The sequence below is a fragment of the Prionailurus viverrinus genome, chromosome F1, assembly GCF_022837055.1.
Source record: "Prionailurus viverrinus isolate Anna chromosome F1, UM_Priviv_1.0, whole genome shotgun sequence".
Lineage (NCBI taxonomy): Eukaryota > Metazoa > Chordata > Mammalia > Carnivora > Felidae > Prionailurus > Prionailurus viverrinus.
The window spans coordinates 57,474,223-57,494,215 of NC_062577.1; the positions used below are offsets into that span (position 1 = coordinate 57,474,223).

Genomic DNA, 19,993 nt, shown 5'->3' on the forward strand with positions numbered 1-19,993 from the left:
AACTAATGTGGGTCTCGTGTGTTACAGTTTCCAAAGCGTCTGCTCACCTGCATTGCTCTGTGTGATCCTTGTAACGGCTCCGAGATGTAACTTGCCTGGAGTCACTTTCCTTCGCTAATTTGCCTTCCCATTTTACACATGAGGAGCCTGAGGCCGACAGGAGTGTCTTGTCTGAGGCCAGCCAGCTGTTACTTTGGCACTGACACCCAAATCAGTGCTTTCTCCACTCACCACCAAGAAGACCTCAAAGAGAAAAAAATGAGATTGGGGACTCATTGAAGGTTAAGGTTAAGGAGCTTTCCCAGAAGCATGGTGAAGGAGAGAAAGCAGGGTTTGGGGCCAGAAAGACCTGACTTCAAAGCCTGGCACTGCCCTCCCCGGGAGGAGGAGTTTGCACAGTTCACTCTGAGCTTCTGTTCCTTGTGTGTGACCAGGGTACAATAATCCCTGCCTCACATGCTTACTGTCAAGTGTTTGCAGCTGGAAGGGTTGACGGCTGTTGAGTTTCCTTCTTTCCCAACCCTCTCTCTTCCCGCGTCTCGCTTCCTTACTCATATCTGAACTTAAATCTCACTTACTCGCGCCCCATGCCTGACCACACGCCTCACATTCATTATCTCATTTAAGGCTCACACCAAGTGCATCAAGGGAGTCCTATTACTATGCCTAGCTTGGAGATGGAAACTGGCATAAAGAAGGCAAGTGACTTATCTAACTGACACAGCCAGTAGGTGGTAGCACTCAGTTTGCAAGCCGAGGCAACCTGGCTCCAGAAATCCTGCTTTCGGTTCCTCTGCTCGGACAACTCTCCAACTTTGGTACCCAACTTCTTGAAGGAATTACCTGAATTCTCTTTTTTTCCCCTTGTGCTTGTTCATGGCCCCCATAACTCCTTACCGAAAGGCCTCCACCAGCATATCTTCACCGCTGTCTTGATAATAAATCTAATGGTCTTTTTCTTAACCCCACTCTCTCCAGTTCATGTGGCTTTTAACACCGGTGACTTCCTGAAATTCTCTTGACTTTGCAAGTTCATCGTCCCCTTTTGCTGGTCCTTCTGCTTCTTAGTTTCCTCTTTGTCTTCTGGCCATCTGAACGAGCCTCCTAAGGCATCTCCTTCAGCTCCAGTGATCCCAATATCACCGTCAGGTCAGCTGACCCTCTCCATGCAGACAGTTGCCAGATTTACACCTCTAGCCCTGACTTTCTCCTAAGCTCTAGACCCAACTTTGCAACCCCACAAAAGCATCGCGTCCCAATTGAAACTCAGTCTCCTCCTACCTTTCACTTCAGACTGTTTCAATACCTAGCTATTCAACAAATAATTTTGAACTCCTTTTTAAAAATTTTTTTTGATGTTTATTTCTTTTTGAGAGGCAGAGTGTGAGAAGGAGAGGGGCAGAGAGAGAGAGACACAGAATCTGAGGCAGCCTCCATGCTCTGAGCTGTTGCACAGAGCCCAACACGGGGCTCGAACCCACAAACTGTGAGATCGTGACCTGAGCTGAAGTTGGATGCTTAACTGACTGAGCCACCCAGGGGCCCCAATTCTGAACTCCTTCCATGTGCCAGGCATTGTTCTAGGTACTGGAGATATGGCAGTGAACACAACATAAGACATACTTTGGGCTTCCATTTGGGGAGTTGGGAGACCATAAGCGAAATAAGTTATATATTATATTAGACAGTGGAGAAAAATAAACCAGAGACATAGGATGAAGAACACTGGGTTGGGAAGTTGCAATTTTAAATATGGTTGACGGGAAAGGTGGCACTGAGAACACGATGCTTGGGCCGGGAATGATGGAGGCAAGGGAGCAAACCTTACAGATCCTGAAGGAAGAATGCTTCAGATGAAATGAAGAGTACAAAGGCCATGATGTGGGAGTTTGCTTGGCATGCTCAGTGAGCAGCACAGAGGCCAGAATGGGCAAGAAGGAGAGAAAAGTTAATGATATACAAGAGGAAATGGAGACCCAGATCATGCAGGGCCACCTAGGTCCTTTTAAGAACATTGACGTTTCCTAAATAGTTTAGGAGCCGTGGAATCGTTTTGGGCAGAGGAGTGACATAATTTCACGTTTGTTTAACAAGACCACTGTGACAACCATGTTGAAAATAGACCAGAGCAGCAGAGCAGAAGTATTAGCAAGCAGACTAGTTTAGGATGCTAGTGCAGCAATCCAGGAGAGCCAGCTGTAGCTTGGATCAGGGTAGTGGCGATGGAGGTGATGGATGGGCAGGAGTTGAATTCTAGATAGATATTGACGACATCAACAGGATTTGCCAATAGTTAGTAAGTGGAAGGTGAGAGAGTGGTCAAGAGTGACTCCAGGGTTGTTGGCAGGTGGGTCAGGGATTATATGGAGCCCAGGAGAGCAATCCAGGCTGGAGATAGAAATTTGGAAGTGGTCAGCATGTAGATGGTACTTACAGCCATGAGACTGGATTCACCAAGATGGAAAAGAGAGGAGTGCAAAAGACTGAGACCTGGGGCCCTCCGAAGGTAGAAGGTTGAGACATGAAGCAGAACCAGCAAAGGATGGTGAGGAAGAGCTAGTGAGACACAAGGAGAAACGAGAGTTGTGTGTGTGCTCCATGTTCTAACCACCATGTCCTGGGCAAAGACACAAAGACAAACATGACTCTGTCTTCCCTGCCTAATGGAAGAGTGAGAGCTTTGCACCCTGAAATTCCACTGTGGGCAGGTCTGGAGATGGGTGTGGCATGTCAGCCACAGTGAGGCCACACCTTGTTACTTCTGAGAATTATTTTACACACACACACACACACACCAGTCAACTGTGCTTGGCTCTTCTGAATAATTGTTTGAGTGAATGTTTTACTTTATTCCCTCTTTTGTCTCTGAGAGGCAATCAGTTGCCAAGCCACAGTAGATCTACCTTTGCAGTGTCTCTTATATGTGGCCCTTCCTCTCCATTCTCAGCCACCAGCCTAGATGAAAGCTTCACTAAAGATCACCTAGAATGTTGCAAAAGCTCCGGAGTTCCCTCCCTTTGGTTCTCTAATTCTTCATACATCACCTTTCTTCCTGGCTCATCATCTCTCGCTGAAAATTCCCACCACCCCTGGGATGAAGCCCAGTGCTCAAGCCCATTATTAAAGGCACTTCCTCCCAGACTGACATTGCCTTGCCCAACCAGCCTTGCCTCCACTCTTCCCAGGTGGTCCCTCTGGTTCCTGGACACTCCATGTTCATGCTTAATGCCACACATTTGTCCATGACAGAAACTCCCGCCAAGGTGTGCCCTTCTTTGTTCCTCACAGCTCAAATTCCATTTCCTCCCCAAACCCTCCCCCTATAGCCTGCATGGATGTCCATGTTTCTGACTTCCTGTATCACTCCAAGTCTGTGTCATTAATTTTTGTATGTAGGTATATTATGGCATCAACAGTCACTAAATACATTTGTAGTCACCAGTTCATTCATTTTATTTGTGTGTGGCTTATCTGCCTCCCCTTCAAGGATAAACATGGTGTTAAACATGGTGCAATTGTAATAATGGAATACGTAAATGGTACATAATAGTTTTTTTAACGGTGAGGGAAAATATAAAGTATAAAACTGTGATAAAACACTTTGTTATATACAAGCTGTATATAAGACAAGCATGAAAATGATTTAAATAAAATATTCCTTTGACAAAAATGTATTAAGATCTACTATCTGCCAACAATGTGCTAAATACTAATGATCCAAAAATAAGTCACAATCCCAAGCCTCAAGGAAAGCATAATCTAATGGAGAAAGCAGACACATAAACAAACAATTATAATATAAACTGGGACCTGTAAAGAGCTGGATATATCCAGGAGAGCTTGGAAGAGAAGGCTTCCTGGAGGAGGTGATGCATGTAATGATTCTCAAAAAAGAGTACTTAGGTCCAGTGGGACTTTAGCAGGGGAGAGAGAGCTTCAGGCAGCGGGCACGGCATGAGCAAAAGGAAGAGGGGAAGAACAGCATGGCATGTTAGGGTGGGAAGGCCAGACCATGGAGAGCCATATATTAAGAAACGTGAATCTTACCATGTAGATGATGCCATTGATGCCCATTCAGAGGAAACTTCGAAGGGTGTAGAAAGGACAGAATCATGTCTGCATGTGGGAACACCAATGCAGCTAAAAGATGAATTTGAAAGGGATTGGGGTTGAATGCAGAGAGGCCCAGCTGTGGCCCCTTATCAGTAGACCAGGTGGGAGATGCTAAGGGTGTGAATTAAATGACGGCAGTGAGAACTGGAGAAAAGGAGATAAATTCAAACATCACGTATGGAGCAAAATTCACAGGATGCAGTGATGCAGTAGCTGAGACAGTCTAGGAAAGAGCATAGGAAGATGGCCCTTATTTCTGGCCTCGAAGACTGGGTGAGTAGTGGGTCACCCGCTGCAGCAGAGATGGGAGAAGGGGCCAAGTGTATGCTAGAGGTGGTGAGTTCACTTTGACCATGTAGAATTTGAAGCGCCTCAAGCATTCATTTAAAGTAGTTCTCTAAAAGAGAGAGTGACTCCACGGTACTATCACTCCTGAAATTCATCAGGGACTTCTTTGAAAACCATTATCAAACTGGTTTATCAGCTACATAAACCAATCATGCATTGTATAGGCATAACTCTTTGGAGGAAAAAAAAGCCACTACCTTAGAATGTGCATTAGTACCTATTTTTCATAAAAGAAATAAAACTATGATATTTTTGGAAAAGAAACCTACTCCCTATTCACTAGATTTAAGTCATAGTGAATTTTGGCTATTTCCAAAATCAAACCCTCCCTGGGGCTGTGGGAGACAACATGCCTCAGACCCAAAGGATTTCCAATAGAACAGTGGCCAAAGTCACAGCAATGTGGATGGATGGGGTATGTAGCCTCCCAAGGTCACTGCACCCATTGGCTAAACTCAGCCATGTCCCTTTGTTTCCATGTGATGAATAAGAAGCTTGTTTCTCTATTCCACAGAATCTTCCAAGAAAAGGGTGTCTTCCTTCTCTCCCAAGACAGACACAAGAGTAGAGCCTTATTATGTTATCTCTGTTTGCGGAACATCTGGGACCAAATTAAGCTTTGTAAATTTCTCACTTGACTGACCTCTAGACCCTGGCCTTAAGTCTGTTCATGTAGCTCTGGACAGGAAGTTGGGGGCAAAAATAGGAACTGTGAAGACACTATAGACAAAGTCTCTTAATCAACCAGCAAGATAGCCAGTCTTTAAAAGGACAGTGTTATAACAGAATCAAAAACCAAATTCCCCAGCCAATGTGCCACAGTTGGCACAGTGTCTAAGTACAGTTTTACACTGCTGAGAATACTTGTCCTCTAGTCCCACAAAACAACCCCAAACAGGTCTCGTCACTGTAACCTAAACGGAGATCAGAGTTGAGGCAACACAGGAAGTAAATGCCTGGTGACTTAACTGTCTCCACACTTTGGCTGGAGGCAAGAAGCTGACTCCAGTCTGGCCATTTCATAAACCCAATAAGCAGATTGGGCTTCACCTGACCTCTGGCCTATATATGAATATGTCCTGCTCAAATAACACTCCCTTTTGTACAGTAAGAAATGGCCACAGCATTTTCGGTGAGCTACTCCTTGGCTCAGCTACAACCAGCATGTGCAGCAAAACGGTATCTCTCTGACTTTCTATTTGAGGTCATTTCTTCTTCTTCATTTCTGCCAATCATGATACACTGCAGTTACTCCCGGCAGCTACCAAGGGCACGCAGACAAGAGAAAAGGTTCTTGCAGCTGTGCGCTCACTTCCTCTCCAGGAAGCCACACTGGAAGTGCTGTGGAGGCCAGCCAGAGGCAGTAGTTAGTGTCTCAATGTCCCTGCGTGACAGTAAAAGATGCTGAGACATTTCAGCATCAACTTGACAGTGGAGCTCTCTCTTAAGCCATTTGTATAAAGCCCTGTAGGATCTTCTGTCACTTCATAAGAGGAAGAACTTAGCTTATGAATGGAGCATCTCTTTTATTTCTTTAATTATTACATTCTTCTGGGGCTCCTGGGTGGCTCAGTGGTTTGAGCATCTAACTCTTGGTTTTGGCTCAGGTCATGATCCCAGGGTTGTGGGATCAAGCCCTGTGTCAGACTCCTCACTGAGCATTGAGCCTGCTTAAGATTCTGTTTCTAGGGGTGCCTGGGTGGTTGGTTGGTTAAGTTGGTTAAGCATCCAACTTCGGCTCAGGTCTTAATCTTGCGGTTTGTGAGTTCGAGCCCCACGTCTGGCTCTGTGCTGATAGCTCAAAGCCTGGAGTCTGCTTCGGGTTCTGTATCCCCCTCTTTCTCTGCCCCTCCCCGACTTGCATTCTGTCTCTCTCTCTCAAAAATAAACATTAAAAAAATTTTTTTAAATTCTCTCTCCCTCTACCTTTCACTAAAAAAAAAAAAATCTTCTCATATTACTAAGAATCATTCCTAGTCCCAGCAGTGGATATATGGAGAATGCACACTCAGGCTCTGCCGACTTAATTTCTGCTTCTGTTTGGATTCAATCCAGCTCCCGGTGGCTGCTCTGGGAGCTGCAAGCAGATGGACAGCCAGAGTCCCCTCCACTCTGACTTTCTCCAGAACCATGTAAGGGTACTTGGGGAAGTGATATGGTATAGTGGTCAAAAGCACAAAGTCTGGAGTCAAATAACGCCTAACTCCACCTCTTACAATCTGTAGAACCCACATTATGGGCCTTAACATCTTTAAACCTCTATCTTCTCATGTGTAAAATGGAAATAAAAGTTCATTCATCTTGTGGGATATTTTGAGCATTAACTGAGATAACATAGTTAAAGTACTTAGCACAGTGGTTGAAATAGAGCAGCAATCAATAAGTATCAGCTGTGACAATGACGGCAGTGGTGATGATGATGATGATGAGCTGGGGGAAGAGACATGGGCTAAAGTCAGGGGTACCCAAGAGAAGTAGCAACGTGCCCAGAATGGCAGGTTCGCTAAACTAAGCAATTAATGGGGTGCCTGGGTGGCCCAACCAGTTGAGCATCTGACTCTTGGTTTCAGCTCAGGTCATGATCTCATGACCCGTGGGTCTGGGCCCCACATTGGGCTCTGCATGGCAACGTGAAGGCTGCTTGGGATTCTCTGCCTCCCTTTCTCTCTACGCCTCCCGTTCTTGCACTCTCTCTCCCTGGCTCGCTCTCTCTTTCTCTCTCTCTCTCAAACATAAATGAACATTAAAATAATCTTTAAAAAAATAAAATAAAATTAGCAATTAGACTTCCAGTCTGGACCTGAAGTCAATGGGACAATAGCACTTTAGAGACTATGTATGCCAGCCTACAGCACATTTGCTTTGAGGTGGTTTCCAGAAGGTGACCATTATCTCCTTGTGTGTCAGTTTCTATGTCTGTTTTCCAAGTGCTGGATTGGCCAATGATTGGAATTTAAGCAACGCTCTTTGTTGAGTAGAAATTCTAAGACTGTGATTTTCTGGGAAATTTGTGTAACCCTTAACTCTGCCTCCTTTTGCCCTCCTTTCCACCTGATGCTTCCTTTCAAGTACCGTAACCACTTCTTCCCAACCAACAAACCTTGCACACACTCATACTTCCCAAGAAAGTTGTTCTTGCAATGGAATGACTCTAAATAGCTGATTACAATTCCACCATCCCAAGTGGTTGATACCTCTTTGTGGGGCTCACAAATGCCTCTTTGAGCTTCCCGTTGCCAGTTAAACCAGCTATGATTTTATTTAACTTTTTGGTATTTTTTTTTAATCTTTGTGTTATTTCGATTTGTCCCTATCTCATCCCAAAGCAGCACAGCATAGAACTTTCTGACCTGAATTCCCCTCTGAGCTTCCCATTTTGACCAAGTTGACTGTGTTAGTAAGTGTTGGGCACCTCTCCATCTTTTGAAAAATTCATACAGCCTCTTCTTTTCTTGTGCATCTCTTCTGCTTTGCCAGGTCAAGCTGGGAACTACCTGACTTGAGGGAAGGGAGAGTAAAAGCCATCAGTGACTCAGATGGGGTGAGCTACCCTTGGTACGGGAACACCACAGAAACTGTGACCCTGGTTGGTCCCACCAACAAGATCTCCAGGTTCTCCGTCAGCATGAATGACAACTTCTACCCAAGTGTGACGTGGGCAGTGCCAGTGAGTGACAGCAATGTGCCACTGCTCACAAGGATCAAGAGGGACCAAAGTTTCACTACCTGGCTGGTGGCCATGAACACCACCACGAAGGAGAAGATCATTCTGCAGACCATCAAGTGGAGGATGAGGGTGGACATTGAGGTGGACCCTCTTCAGCTCTTGGGGCAACGGGCCCGGCTAGTGGGCAGGACTCAGCAGGAGCAGCCCCGGATCCTGAGCCGGATGGAGCCCATCCCCCCTAATGCACTAGTGAAACCCAATGCCAACGATGCCCAGGTCCTCATGTGGAGACCCAAACGAGGGCCACCTCTGGTTGTGATCCCTCCTAAGTAGAAGCAGACTGGCCTGACTGTGTGTGGAGCACATGACGCTGAGACACGCAGTGAGGCTGCCAGGGTGGCAGGAGCCAAACTGAGTTTTCTGAGCCAAAGCAGACCTCTCGGTTTGCCAGCCTTTGCAGCCACTTGTGAAGAGTAGGGCTGCTTCTTGGGTGGTAGAACCATAATCCTTAGGAAAATTCCCTTCCTTTTAGGAATAAAGAAATCGCTGATTTGACAGACTTGCTGTGATTACCATGCAAGTAGCCATATTTTGGAGCTGACCAGGATGATTCTTTTACCTGAACTATTGACCATTGCTTTCCTGCGAGATGCAGGGGATGGAAACAAAATTAAACAGTGCCTGTGGCAAATGCTGCTTCCCAACCAATTAGAAGTGGGAGTGAAAACATCCACACCAGGTGTTTGTAAGACAGACAGTCCCACTGTCTGACTGGAGGGTGCTGGGGATGGGGGTGGAATGAAAGTCAGGTGGCGAAGAGAATGGGGAGAGAAAGAAATAAGTTGTTATTACAAATTAATACCTGTGAATTTATTGGTAGGCCATCAGCTCTTCAACATACTCAGTGGAATGAAAGGCACACTTAAAAAAAAAAAAAAAAAACGAGAGCTAGAGTGATATGGGCTCCCTTCTGGAGAGCCTCCTTGGAACTGTCCAAGGTCCTGATGTGCACAGACAGATGGAGACTCTCAATGGTTCCATCTACCCACTTCTTTCCAAAATCTGATCGTTCAGAGTATTCCTTAATCACAATATTTGGATAGATAGTTCCTGTATTCTACAGTAGCTATGATATTTGGGGCCTTTGCCATGTTTTTAGTGAAACCTTAATTGCAATTTTGTTTACAGCTGCCTATTCTGTTCCCCGTTTCCAGCCCTAAATTTACAAAAAGATCATTGTTTCTAAACCATGGAATCCATGTAGAATTTCAAGAACATTTTAACAAATAAGAATACTATTTTCATTCCTTTTGTTTTTTTTTTCTTTTTAGTTTCTGAATGATGTGAACATACAGAATGCACATATGTATACACATGCACGCATTCAAACATACACGTCAGGATGGAGACAGCATAACTAACACATTTGCCAGCAGTGCCTACCTATATACTTGTAGCCCAGTACATACGCTTTTTATCTATATATGTTTATTTTAGCTCAATTTCACAGAAGCTCAACTTTAACTGCATGAGCATTTGTGAGAAAGTGCTTCATAATGCTTAACTTCAGAGCTCTTTAATGAAAATATGAGCTGCTCACATTAAGCAAGACTCTATGGCTGAGATCCAACCATCAAGGATGAGAGACCATATTTCCTTTAGCTAGGCCAATCTCAAACATTTTAAAGAGTTTCTAGTCTTTACAGTAAGAATTTTTCCAGCTCTTCTAGCTTCCATCACCCAAATCCCCCAAGCAAAATAATTATAAAACTGCCACAGTGTCATTGTGGATTTTATGGATGGATACAGGCAGCCTAATTTCAGAGGTGAAAGAGTTGAGGGTCAGAGTAATTATTACAGTCCTATGGTTGGCTCCAATGAGATCTTCTCCCAGGGTCTAGGAATGGAGAAGGAAAAGCAAGAGGACTTTTTAAATTATTTTTATTAAAAATGCAATTAAGTCTAATTTCTTTCAGGTTCTAGTCTCAGGGGATGGTGCTTATTTACAAGAGAGGGTTAACAGATCCACTTGAAATCATGTAGTGTTAACCTCACACCCCAACCACCAGCTACTGTCTTATAGATTAGTTATTGATGGCAAGCTGAGCTATTTATAACAGCACATTAATGACACATCAGTGACTCACAGGAGACCTGGAGACATTCCATTTAAAAATAATTCAGCTGTTATGTCTGTCCTTCCCATGCTTCCTTGTTTTTTAAGGGAGCTCCAAAGAACACCATGGCTGAAATAAAGCTGCTTATTTTTCACTCTGATGTTCAAAACAACTTTTCCCTCTAAATGAATTAGATGTCAACCTTATGGGATGCTAAGACACTGATCCTAGAATCTAACCCACATGGCCCTATCCTAAGAAAACCTAATATTTAAAAAAACCAACATTGTACCAAACAGCTGGTAAAAATGATCACTTAATTACAAGATCCTATACAAAGTTTCTGTTTTTAAATTCCCCTTGCCCATCCATTAAAACAAGATGACTTCCACAATCAGGTTTACATATAATGTAACTTTTTCAAGGGCATAGCTGTATAAAGCCAAGGGTAGCATACTTAACTAGACTTGCTCTTGCTGAAAATTCACACTTTTCAGAGTTTGAAAAGAAATGACCTGGCCAGTTTTCTGGAAAATTATGTAATACCAAAATGAGAAAAATAGAGGGGAAAGTGCTTATAAAATTTAAAAGCCCTTGGGCAAATGTACATTATGATTATTGTTGGTGATACCATTGCAAGCTCTGCAGTTGGGTCTCTTGGTTCTGGAATGAGCCTGGCAGAATGCTCCATTGCCCTGCAGCCAATTATTTTAAAGTTATAGTGGTTTTACAAGGAAACAATCCCTTCTCTTTCTCTGATCCTTAGATCATTACCTTTCAGCTTAGTCAGGATATTGTCAAATGAAAGGCTCTCCAACAAGAGAGAATTCACCTTGAAATCTCTACTGGGGTCACATCTTCCCACCCGGCTTTTCTTCCCCTGAGACTCCCTGGGTCTGATACCAGATGCTGTCAGTTTAGAGAAGTTCACTCAGTGCTTTGATCAGGTTTTAGTCGGGAGGTGTCAGGACTATACTTGGATTCCGAACACACACATACGCAATGGTTTCTGGTGACACCAGAGTTTTTGATTCCCATGTGGAAAAGACTGTTTTGTCAGGTCATAGATCTTAAATGTAGTCACCTTTGAGATCCTTTCTTCCACAATCTCACGGAAACTGAGAGTTAAATTAGCTCATCTATTCAGGGTCAGAGACCTAATTAGCAGCAGAGCCAAGAGAAGAGCCTGGGTCCCCTAAATCTCATAGCACAGCATGGTCACACTTACCTGACACCCACAGTCCTCTCCTCGTTTCCATCCCTGAACCATTTACCTTTGTAGCACTAGAGACCATTAAATTCATCCTTTAAAAAATAGGGTGAAATCTTCATTACAGTTATGTCAAAAACTGAATGTTCCAGATTCCCTTTTATCCATGACAGCTGTTTCAAGATTGAGCTCTTAATCTGGGCCCTTTGCAGCATGGATTTTATATTCCCAGGTCAGTGCTTTAGTGCACAGCACATGAGAAGGCTGGAGGCTGGTCCTCACTCCACCTACCATTCCATGGGCCTTTAATAACTCTCTGTCTCTGGTACTAGGAATGATATCTCAGAGGTCAAAATCATGTTCTAAGCAACAATTCTGAGCAGTAAAATAAAAGAATTATGATTTGTAGAGTATTTTACCAAAGGCTTCCACATGCGTTTTCTCATCCCCAGATAGTCTTAGGAGGAGTGCAATATTGTTGTTGGTATTATTATCCCTATTTTACAGAAAATCCATTGAGATCCAGAGGGGTTAAGTGACTCATCCATAGGCAAACAAACAGAAAATGTCAGGATCTGGGGTTTGAACTGGGCCATTGGGCTCCAAATCCCATGCTAGGACACTCCTGCGCGGCCTCCCCAGATGTTCCCTGCCTGGAGGGCACAAAAGACAAGGAAGCAAAGGAGAAAGCAAGTCACTTTCACCCACAGTCATGTAGTCTCTACCACCTACTAAGTGGATGTATTAAAAATCAGAGAACTAACACTGTTTTCTAATGCAGAGAACCTTGTAATCTCCAGGGAGATTGGCCCAGAAAAATGCCTGTCAGGGGCTGCAGTGTGGGTGAGCTGGCTGTCAGTCGGTAGCTCTCGGCACGGCACTGGTAATTAGTAGAGGAGGAAATCTGCTCTCCTGGTCCCAGAACCCCTTAAACACCATAAGCACAAAAGGAGGAGGAAAGCAGGCATCCTGCAGTAAGGGTCCCAGCTGAGCAAGGGCCTGCCACCCACCATCCCTCAACACGGCAGGAACAGCCCGTGGGGTGGAGGCAGCGGAGACAATGGCTTTCCGAGCTCCGGTTGGCACATTGGACGATCTTGTTAGAATGGAGGGCACAATTAAACATTACCAGAGCCAGCTCCCGACTGAGTTGCAAAGAAAGATGTAAACACACACACACACACAGACCCACTACACTCACACGCTCCTCGAGCTGAAAAGAAAATTAATCAAAAACCCAGTGAACGCCTGAACTCTATAATTAAGCCTAAATGATCCTCAGATAGAAAGGGAGCTGAGTGAGCAAGCTCGGTGCACAAAGATATTTTTACCCCAGAGTCTTATTGCCATTAATTTCTTTTGAGATCTTGAGTACATCTGGTTCCAGTTTCCCTGGTAGGACATCTGCCTATGGAAGACCTTCAGGAGAGTTGCCAGCTCAGTGGCAAGGTTATTGGGCTGTTCCTCCAACACTTTTATGGGAACGCATCTGGGGAGGTGAGTGCCATTGCCCTCCTCGGTCAGCTGTGCTCCCTCCCATAATGGATCGTACCACTGACCTCAGTCCCGCTAACAATTCCTCTGAGGTGTACATGGCTTCACAGTTTACAAAGGGCTTTTACGGTCCTTTACATAGAGTAAAAAACATCTCTGTTGAAGATAGGAAATCTGAGGACTGGCCTTATCTTTCTGTCTTTATGATTATTAACAACAATGACTCCCGTTTGATTAGTATGCTACAGTTTACACAGCACGGACCCAAAGATTGTGTCGTTTAGTCTCAACAACCCTATAAGATCTGCTTTATAACCCCATTTTGCAGATGAGGGAGTTGAGGAGAAAGGTCATGTGAGCTGTCCAAGGTCCTTAATATGAGTCATGCTCTGAGGACTTTGAGCTTCAGTCTTCTGACTCCACACCTTCACTCCATTTCCACGGAAACTTCTCTCCCTCATTAAACACAAGCAGTGTTCTCTGCTTCTCTGGCCACTGCTATTCCTCGGGCAGGACTGACTAACAAGGGGAGGGAGTCTTTGCAGAGTTGCCCTGATTGATGCCTGGATCCAGTTTGACAAGACAGATCAGCTCTCCTGAGGAGTCTGGGTTCAACTCTCCCAGGCTCTGTGCCTTCAGGTGATTAGGGAGGTTCGTCTGGGTGCTCTGAGGTTGGAGGCCAGAGCCCAGGACCTCAGCATGACTTGAGATTCAGCTGGTGAAATAGCCCTTGAGCAAATCATTTCATTCACCCAGGCTTCAGTTTCCTCCTCTGTTAACTGAGCCACGAATACAATCAGCCGACATCACAAGTCAGGAAGGACAGTGGGATGATGTCTGGAAACACTCCAAAATGTCTCACGTGCTTCCTGATGTAAGCTTATTGTCACATCAGTAGAATCACGGGGCCCAGTGCTTGTTGCAGGATCTTCATTAAGTTCTATCTACTTGGAAGCCCATTTTCCCATTTCAGGGAAACCCAGGCTCCCTGCCAAGTAAGCCTGGCTCAGTGGAGGGTGGTGGGCTTTGAGCTCCCCCTGTCCTCAGACGCTTTGCTGCAGAGACCTGGACCCTGGCAGTCAAGAAAGGAAAGGACACCACTGTGTAGCCGTGTAGAAAGCAGCTCTGGGCAGAGTTTGTAGCTGCAACTCTAAGTAGCTGCAACTCCAAGAAGCCTTTGGTAAGAAAAGGAGGCTGAATATCAGATCTGGGCCAGACTTGAAATCCCAGCACACTTTGCCACCTAAGCCGCCTAGAGAAGCCAGCCAGGGACAGCTGCGTTGTTTTTGTCATGAACTCAGGCAAGAGATACAGAGGCAGAAAATAATAATAATAATTTTACACACACACACACGCACACACACGCACACACACCTTTTTGTGGGTTTCCACTAATACAGAGGGGGAAAATAATGATATATGTTATATATAATTATATATCTATAGTGTGTGTGTTGGGGCGGGGGAATCTCCCACTGGCCTGTCTCTACACAGTTTCTGATGCCACAGATCTTGGCCGGGACTCCACAGTTTGCAGGTCGAATTACAGATTTGACCCTCAAAGTACTCATAGAAGGAGAAAATACTTCTTCAAATGCTGCACCATCCCCGCCCCCCCCCCCAGGCTGTCCCACCACACTGCAGGCATATTTGGTCATGGCCCCTCTCTCTGCCCCCCCTGCCTGCTGTGGCCCCATCGCACACGGCCCCACCTGGACCAGCCACACAGCTTGCCTCAGGACTGCTGCCCAAGGTGCCCTGTCCCCACAAATCACTGTGCCCCCCTCCCAGCTGGGCCCACCGCCACAGGCTGAAGAGAGGTCATTTTGTCCAGCTGGGGAGTGGTCCAGAAGAGAGCCCGCTAGCTCCTCTCACCAAGATAAATATGAAACCAGACCGCTGGGCGGCGGGCCACACGGCCACACACAGGAGCCTCTCCTCTGCCTCCGGGCTCCCATTGGTTCTTGGCTAACCCAGAAAACGTGGCTCAGTCCTTAAAACCGCTGTGTCCTGGGTCAGAAAGCCCGAGAGAAGGGAAAACAGATGCCAGAATTACAGCAACAAGGGCCCCAGCTGCCCCTGGACCTCCCTGGGGACCGGGAGGGGCTCTGACAGTGCGCGTGACACATTCAAACGACAAGACGGCTGCACGGGGGGCTGGTCTCAGGCCAGCTGAGGCCCAGTGTCTCTGGGAACAGGCAGGAGACAGGAAGGAAGACAGAATGCTTTGCCTCAGGCCAGGCCAGGGATGCAGGGGAACCAACCAAAGTGCCCAGGGTGCAAAATCTCAGAAGGCCCTTAATGCCAGTTTGTGCAAAGACCAGCACTGCGCTTGGTGCGAGTGAACCCCCTCCCCCCCCCTCCCGCCAGTGTCCACTCTGGACACCTGGCTTGTCTCGCCTGGGTCCCAGCCCTGCTCTCTGCCACCTTCTACGCGTGGTTTTCTTCCCAGGAAGGGTGGGTGAGGGCGGCTACCGTGAGATCCCTCTGGATACCCATTCTTCCAGCAAGTATTTATACAGAGCGTGTACTGTGCGTCAGGAGGAACAGAGCCCAGAGGGAGACGATGCTCGCAGAAGGCTCTGGGCGCACTCATTGTCCCCCTTTGGGAACCCCACAAGTAACCCCAGAAGTTTAACAAGGGGCCCCCTAGTCTGCCCGCGAGGGGAAGCTGCCTTTCCGGCCCCAGGACTTGGTGAGGGTGGGTGAGGTGACAAGGCAGCATTCTGTCAAGTCGTCTCATCTCTTCCAAGGAAAGGCACTGGGGGAAGCCCTCCAGCCGCATCCATACACACGCAGGCACTGGTGGGGGAAGAAACCGCTGGTTCTGTCTCCATCTGCTCTTGTCCCTTCACCCTCACCCTTCAAACCAATTCGAATATTCCTCGCAGACATGATGCAATGAGATGTTAATTGGAAAAATAACAGGAAGGATAATACATGCGCTTCAGGCTGAGAACTATTTCATTAAACTGGGCTTTGAAAGCAAGACAGCCAATTAAATTATTTCCCACTTCACTCCCTCACGTACCAGAAACCATAGAAAGCTATTACTTCTAATTAATTAGACAAGAAAGAAGGACTCCGCATATGCATATCAGATGAACAGGGACCCGGGCGCTACACCACGTTCTCTCTTCGCGTACAGTGCGCATGCGTCTACGCACGCACACACAAGTGTGCGCGTGCACACTCACACACACGCATCAGGGACTAAGACTCGTCCACCGTCTCACCTGAAGAGTTTCATGGGTCTTCTGAAAACACCAAAAATAAAAACACCTGCTCCCAAGAGTCACTCACAAAATCAAACAAAGGAAAACGCCTTCTTTGGGCACCTTCATCAGAAAGGAAATAGGGAGAGAATAAGCAGCTCTAAACTCAGATTCCAAACCTCCCGCACCACAGAGCGACTTGTCTGTTGTCCTCTTCAGGAAAGGAGGAGGCATTTCCCAAGCCAGCTCCCTCTTTCAAAGGCTCAGCAGGGGCTCACGGACTAGGGGACCTCAGACCTCCGAGGCATACTTTTGAATTGACTTTGTTATTATGCAGGTCACATGCAGGGCACCCTCACTTTTCCATCTGTGAAAAGGGAAGAAGGCCTGTTCTCAGTGCCATAGTCACCCCCCTCAACGTTTTTCAGCTTGTGAGAACACATTGGCAGAGAGCCCTGAGCTTCCTGTGCCTTGCCTTGGGGAAACAGAGAGACAAAGCTCAACCATGCAGCTAAAATATTTCCTGTACAAAAACTATGTTAAGCCAAAGTCACCCTTACTGTATCGCAAATTCAATACAATTAACATAATATGAATATTATAATAATGACTATAATGGTCATAAAAGCAGTCGTCCCAATGATGTGACTTTTGCACACAGGAATCTCTCCAGTATGGTCCATGAGCAGCGGACAGACTCAGAGGTTGTGGCAAGGCTTCTGCATGAGCCCACATGGTGCCCCATCCTCCTCCATCACCCACCATACCTGACATTCTGTCCCATGCAAGACATCAAGGGCTGGCACATCAAGTGCCTCTGACCATTCGCTTATTGCAGGAAGGGGAACTGGCATTCGCCGACACTAGAGCATGGCAGTTCTTTCAGAGTATAGGGTTTATGGAGGAACCATTTCTAGAATGGCTTTGTAGGCTATTAAGTCCCCCCATTTGTATGCATGATGAGGTCGTTTGCAAACTTCAAACAATTGGAACAAGTTTATTTGACAATAGTCTATGTAAGAATTTCAGGTTTGTTTTCTTCCTGAAATTGAAACCATGCATACACTCTGAAAATGCAACAGTGTTTGTTCATCTGTTATCATAAAAACTTGTTCTGCCATTCAGGGAAGAAAGGGGAGGATGCCTGGTGCTTGGGTTTACCTTGGAGCAACTCCTTCCATGCATTTAAAACTATTCTCTTTATTCGAAAGACTTAGTTCACCCACTTCTGCTTTGGGACCTCAACTATTATATAAAGCAATAGATAGAAATACCCACCCCCACACAAAAATAGTGGCAGCCAGTTGTTTTTTTCTTTAAAGAAAAACTGATTGCCAACTTCGAGTAGGGTAGACCTACACTCAAGAAGTTTTAGTGCAGCTGAAGTGTGCGCCCGTGCACGGGAGGAATACGGGGTAAGCCACGGGGTCCTGATGAATCCTCCTGTGCGTTCAGAGGCTGAAAAACAAGGCCATGGGGTGGGGCCCTGGAATTCCCAACCATTTCTTTAGATCCCTTTATGCCTTGACAGTGGTTACGCCGATGGCTGATCTGGAATCCTTTAATATTGTTTTCGTTTTTAATCATTTTTCAAGACCCGCATAAATGCCATAGACCATCTCTGCAGAGAAATACATAAGTAAATAAGTCCCAATAATTTTGCATCGAATTTCAGGGTCATTGTCCCCTTAAAATCTATTTATAAGGCCTCGATTATAAACATCGACTTATAAGGAATGACATTCTTTAGTCACTGTCTTAATGCCCATTTTATTTACATGTTTTTGTGTCCACATACAGGTTACCTAGTAGGACAAGGCACGTCCATCAAGCAGAACCACATGGCAGAGACTAAAGAGGAGGAAAGGAGCCATGGCTGGTGGCTCTAAAAGCTGAAGACCTGGACAGCTGATTTCCCATTAAAACGAATGCCATCCCATGTGTCTCCTTGCCACCCTCCCATCCCGTGACCTGTACCCCCTTCTGCCCCACCATATGCCATGCAGTGCTCCCCATGGACTGGCTGAGCTGGCTGCTTGGCTCTCAGCAGGCTGTGCTCAAGTGGGAGCTTCACGGGCTGTATCGTTTTGTGTGGCAGGATTGGGTCCATCCAGATCTCAAGTCCATCCCCAACCCTGAAGTTGAAGCTGCCCAGGGAGAAGAGCTGGTCAGCCTGGACCTAGACACCTAAAATGGCTCAGCCTTGGTTCTCAAACTCCACCTTCCCTCCCTACACTTTTGGGTGGGAAACAGCAGGAATGTGTATCTCCCTTTTTCCTCCCGTCTCCACATGGGTGGCCAAAGTTGATACTCTCTCGAGATTTCTCTGACCCTTGGAGCCAGGGCCAAAGCAGTCCTGCTTCCCCTGCACCACCAGGCTGGGTGTTTTCAGGTGACCAAGGGCAAAGTGTATGTCAGCAGGATCAGTGGGGTGAGGGGAGAACCACCCTCGGAGGGCAAAAATGGTGTGCATTGTTTTATTTGTTGGTTTATTGATCGGCTTGCTTACTGGTTGATTGAATTATGAAATATGTTATTTGTTATACAGCAGAAAAACCACTCCCACCTTTGAAGCATCCAGCCCCAGAATTTGTCTTCTTGGCCTCATAGAGCACAGTGAGTTACTCCTCTCTGAAGCCACAGAAAGCAGGGCGGGGGGAGGGGAACTCTCTCTGTGCCCAAACACTTTCCCCCCAACTAGATTTTCAGCCAGAAATGGGACCTGAAACCACCAGCTAGTGAGGTCACAAAGCCACACAAATCAGCAGAGGCTCAACCGTCCACATACAAGCTCCTAGCATCCCACCATCTCCTCCCCTTTGTAACAGCCCTGCTTTCCCGCTCTGTGTGCGCAGGTGGGGGTGGCCAGTCATCTGCAGCCTGGCCACCTCAGAACTAGACTTACTTTTCTGCTCTGGTGCCACTTTCTGAATGCCACATGCACACTAGAGATGCCTGAGGAGCATCCATACCTGGTCCCCTCCCCAACTCATTACAGCAGCATCTGGGGATAGAGCCTGGGAGCAGGTGGTTTTAAAAGCCCGGATGATCCCAACGCAAGACTAGGGTTGAAAAGCACTTCTAGTGTTTGTGTTTTTCCTTCCTTCGTCCCTCCCACCCACCCACATCCTTTATCCTCTGCTTCCAAGCTTCCTGCCGCAGCAAGAAAGGGAGCAGCCACTGGAGAATGAGAACTCTCTTCCCATTTCTCCAGCCCCTCCTCCTCAGTGAACCTTACCCATCAGGTCAACCAACCTGAGCAGTTCCCTGCAGAGTTAACAGATCTCACCATTTGTACCTCGAGGCTGGTGCCTGCACCCAGCCCGGGGGCGCTCAAACGATTTCCAGCTTTTCTAGGAACAGAAGCAGAAATCTACTCCGCTCTGAATTCTCTCTCCACCTCCCCCAGACTCCCCAATTCCAAAGGCTTAAAGGGCACTTGGGTGACATTTATGTCTCCAAATTCCAACCCTGATGGGAAGGTCCATGCTCGGTCTTTATAACCCAAGTCTTGGCCATGTCTGCAGAGCCACCTGAATTGAATGAGGGTCTACTGGTAACAGAGGAAAGAGTCTCATTGCCCCGAGCCAGTTCTTTCCCCAACAGTCGGTAGGCATCCAAATCCCAAAGGGCTGAGAAGAGCCATCTCACCCTTTACACTTATAAGACCTCCACTGCTGAGTGTGAGTAAATGCATGTGTGAATGCGTATACGTATGCTGCGTAGAAACCATCGAGGTCCATAGAGATGTACTACGTTCATAACGGGCCCAGGTGAATTCCATATTAGATACAAACACAAGAATGTTGTAACATATACAAATTGTTAC

General features: G+C 46.3%; 1 protein-coding gene across 5 annotated transcripts in view; it reads left to right on the top strand.

Moving 5' to 3' along the window:
• Positions 1-19,292, top strand: part of FAM78B (family with sequence similarity 78 member B) — a 90,173-nt gene extending 70,881 nt beyond the window's left edge. For 2 of the 5 annotated variants that reach the window (XM_047840034.1, XM_047840037.1), the window contains exon 2: positions 7,939-11,868. In XM_047840034.1, the coding sequence (XP_047695990.1) occupies positions 7,939-8,461 (523 nt within the window). In that variant the 3' untranslated portion in view covers positions 8,462-11,868. Of the gene's footprint in view, positions 1-6,568; positions 6,594-7,938; positions 11,869-12,819; positions 12,953-17,964 lie in introns of those variants that run through there. The other 3 variants (XR_007148061.1, XR_007148060.1, XM_047840036.1) reach the window with 3 other exon arrangements.
• The last annotated feature ends 701 nt before the right edge of the window (positions 19,293-19,993 follow it).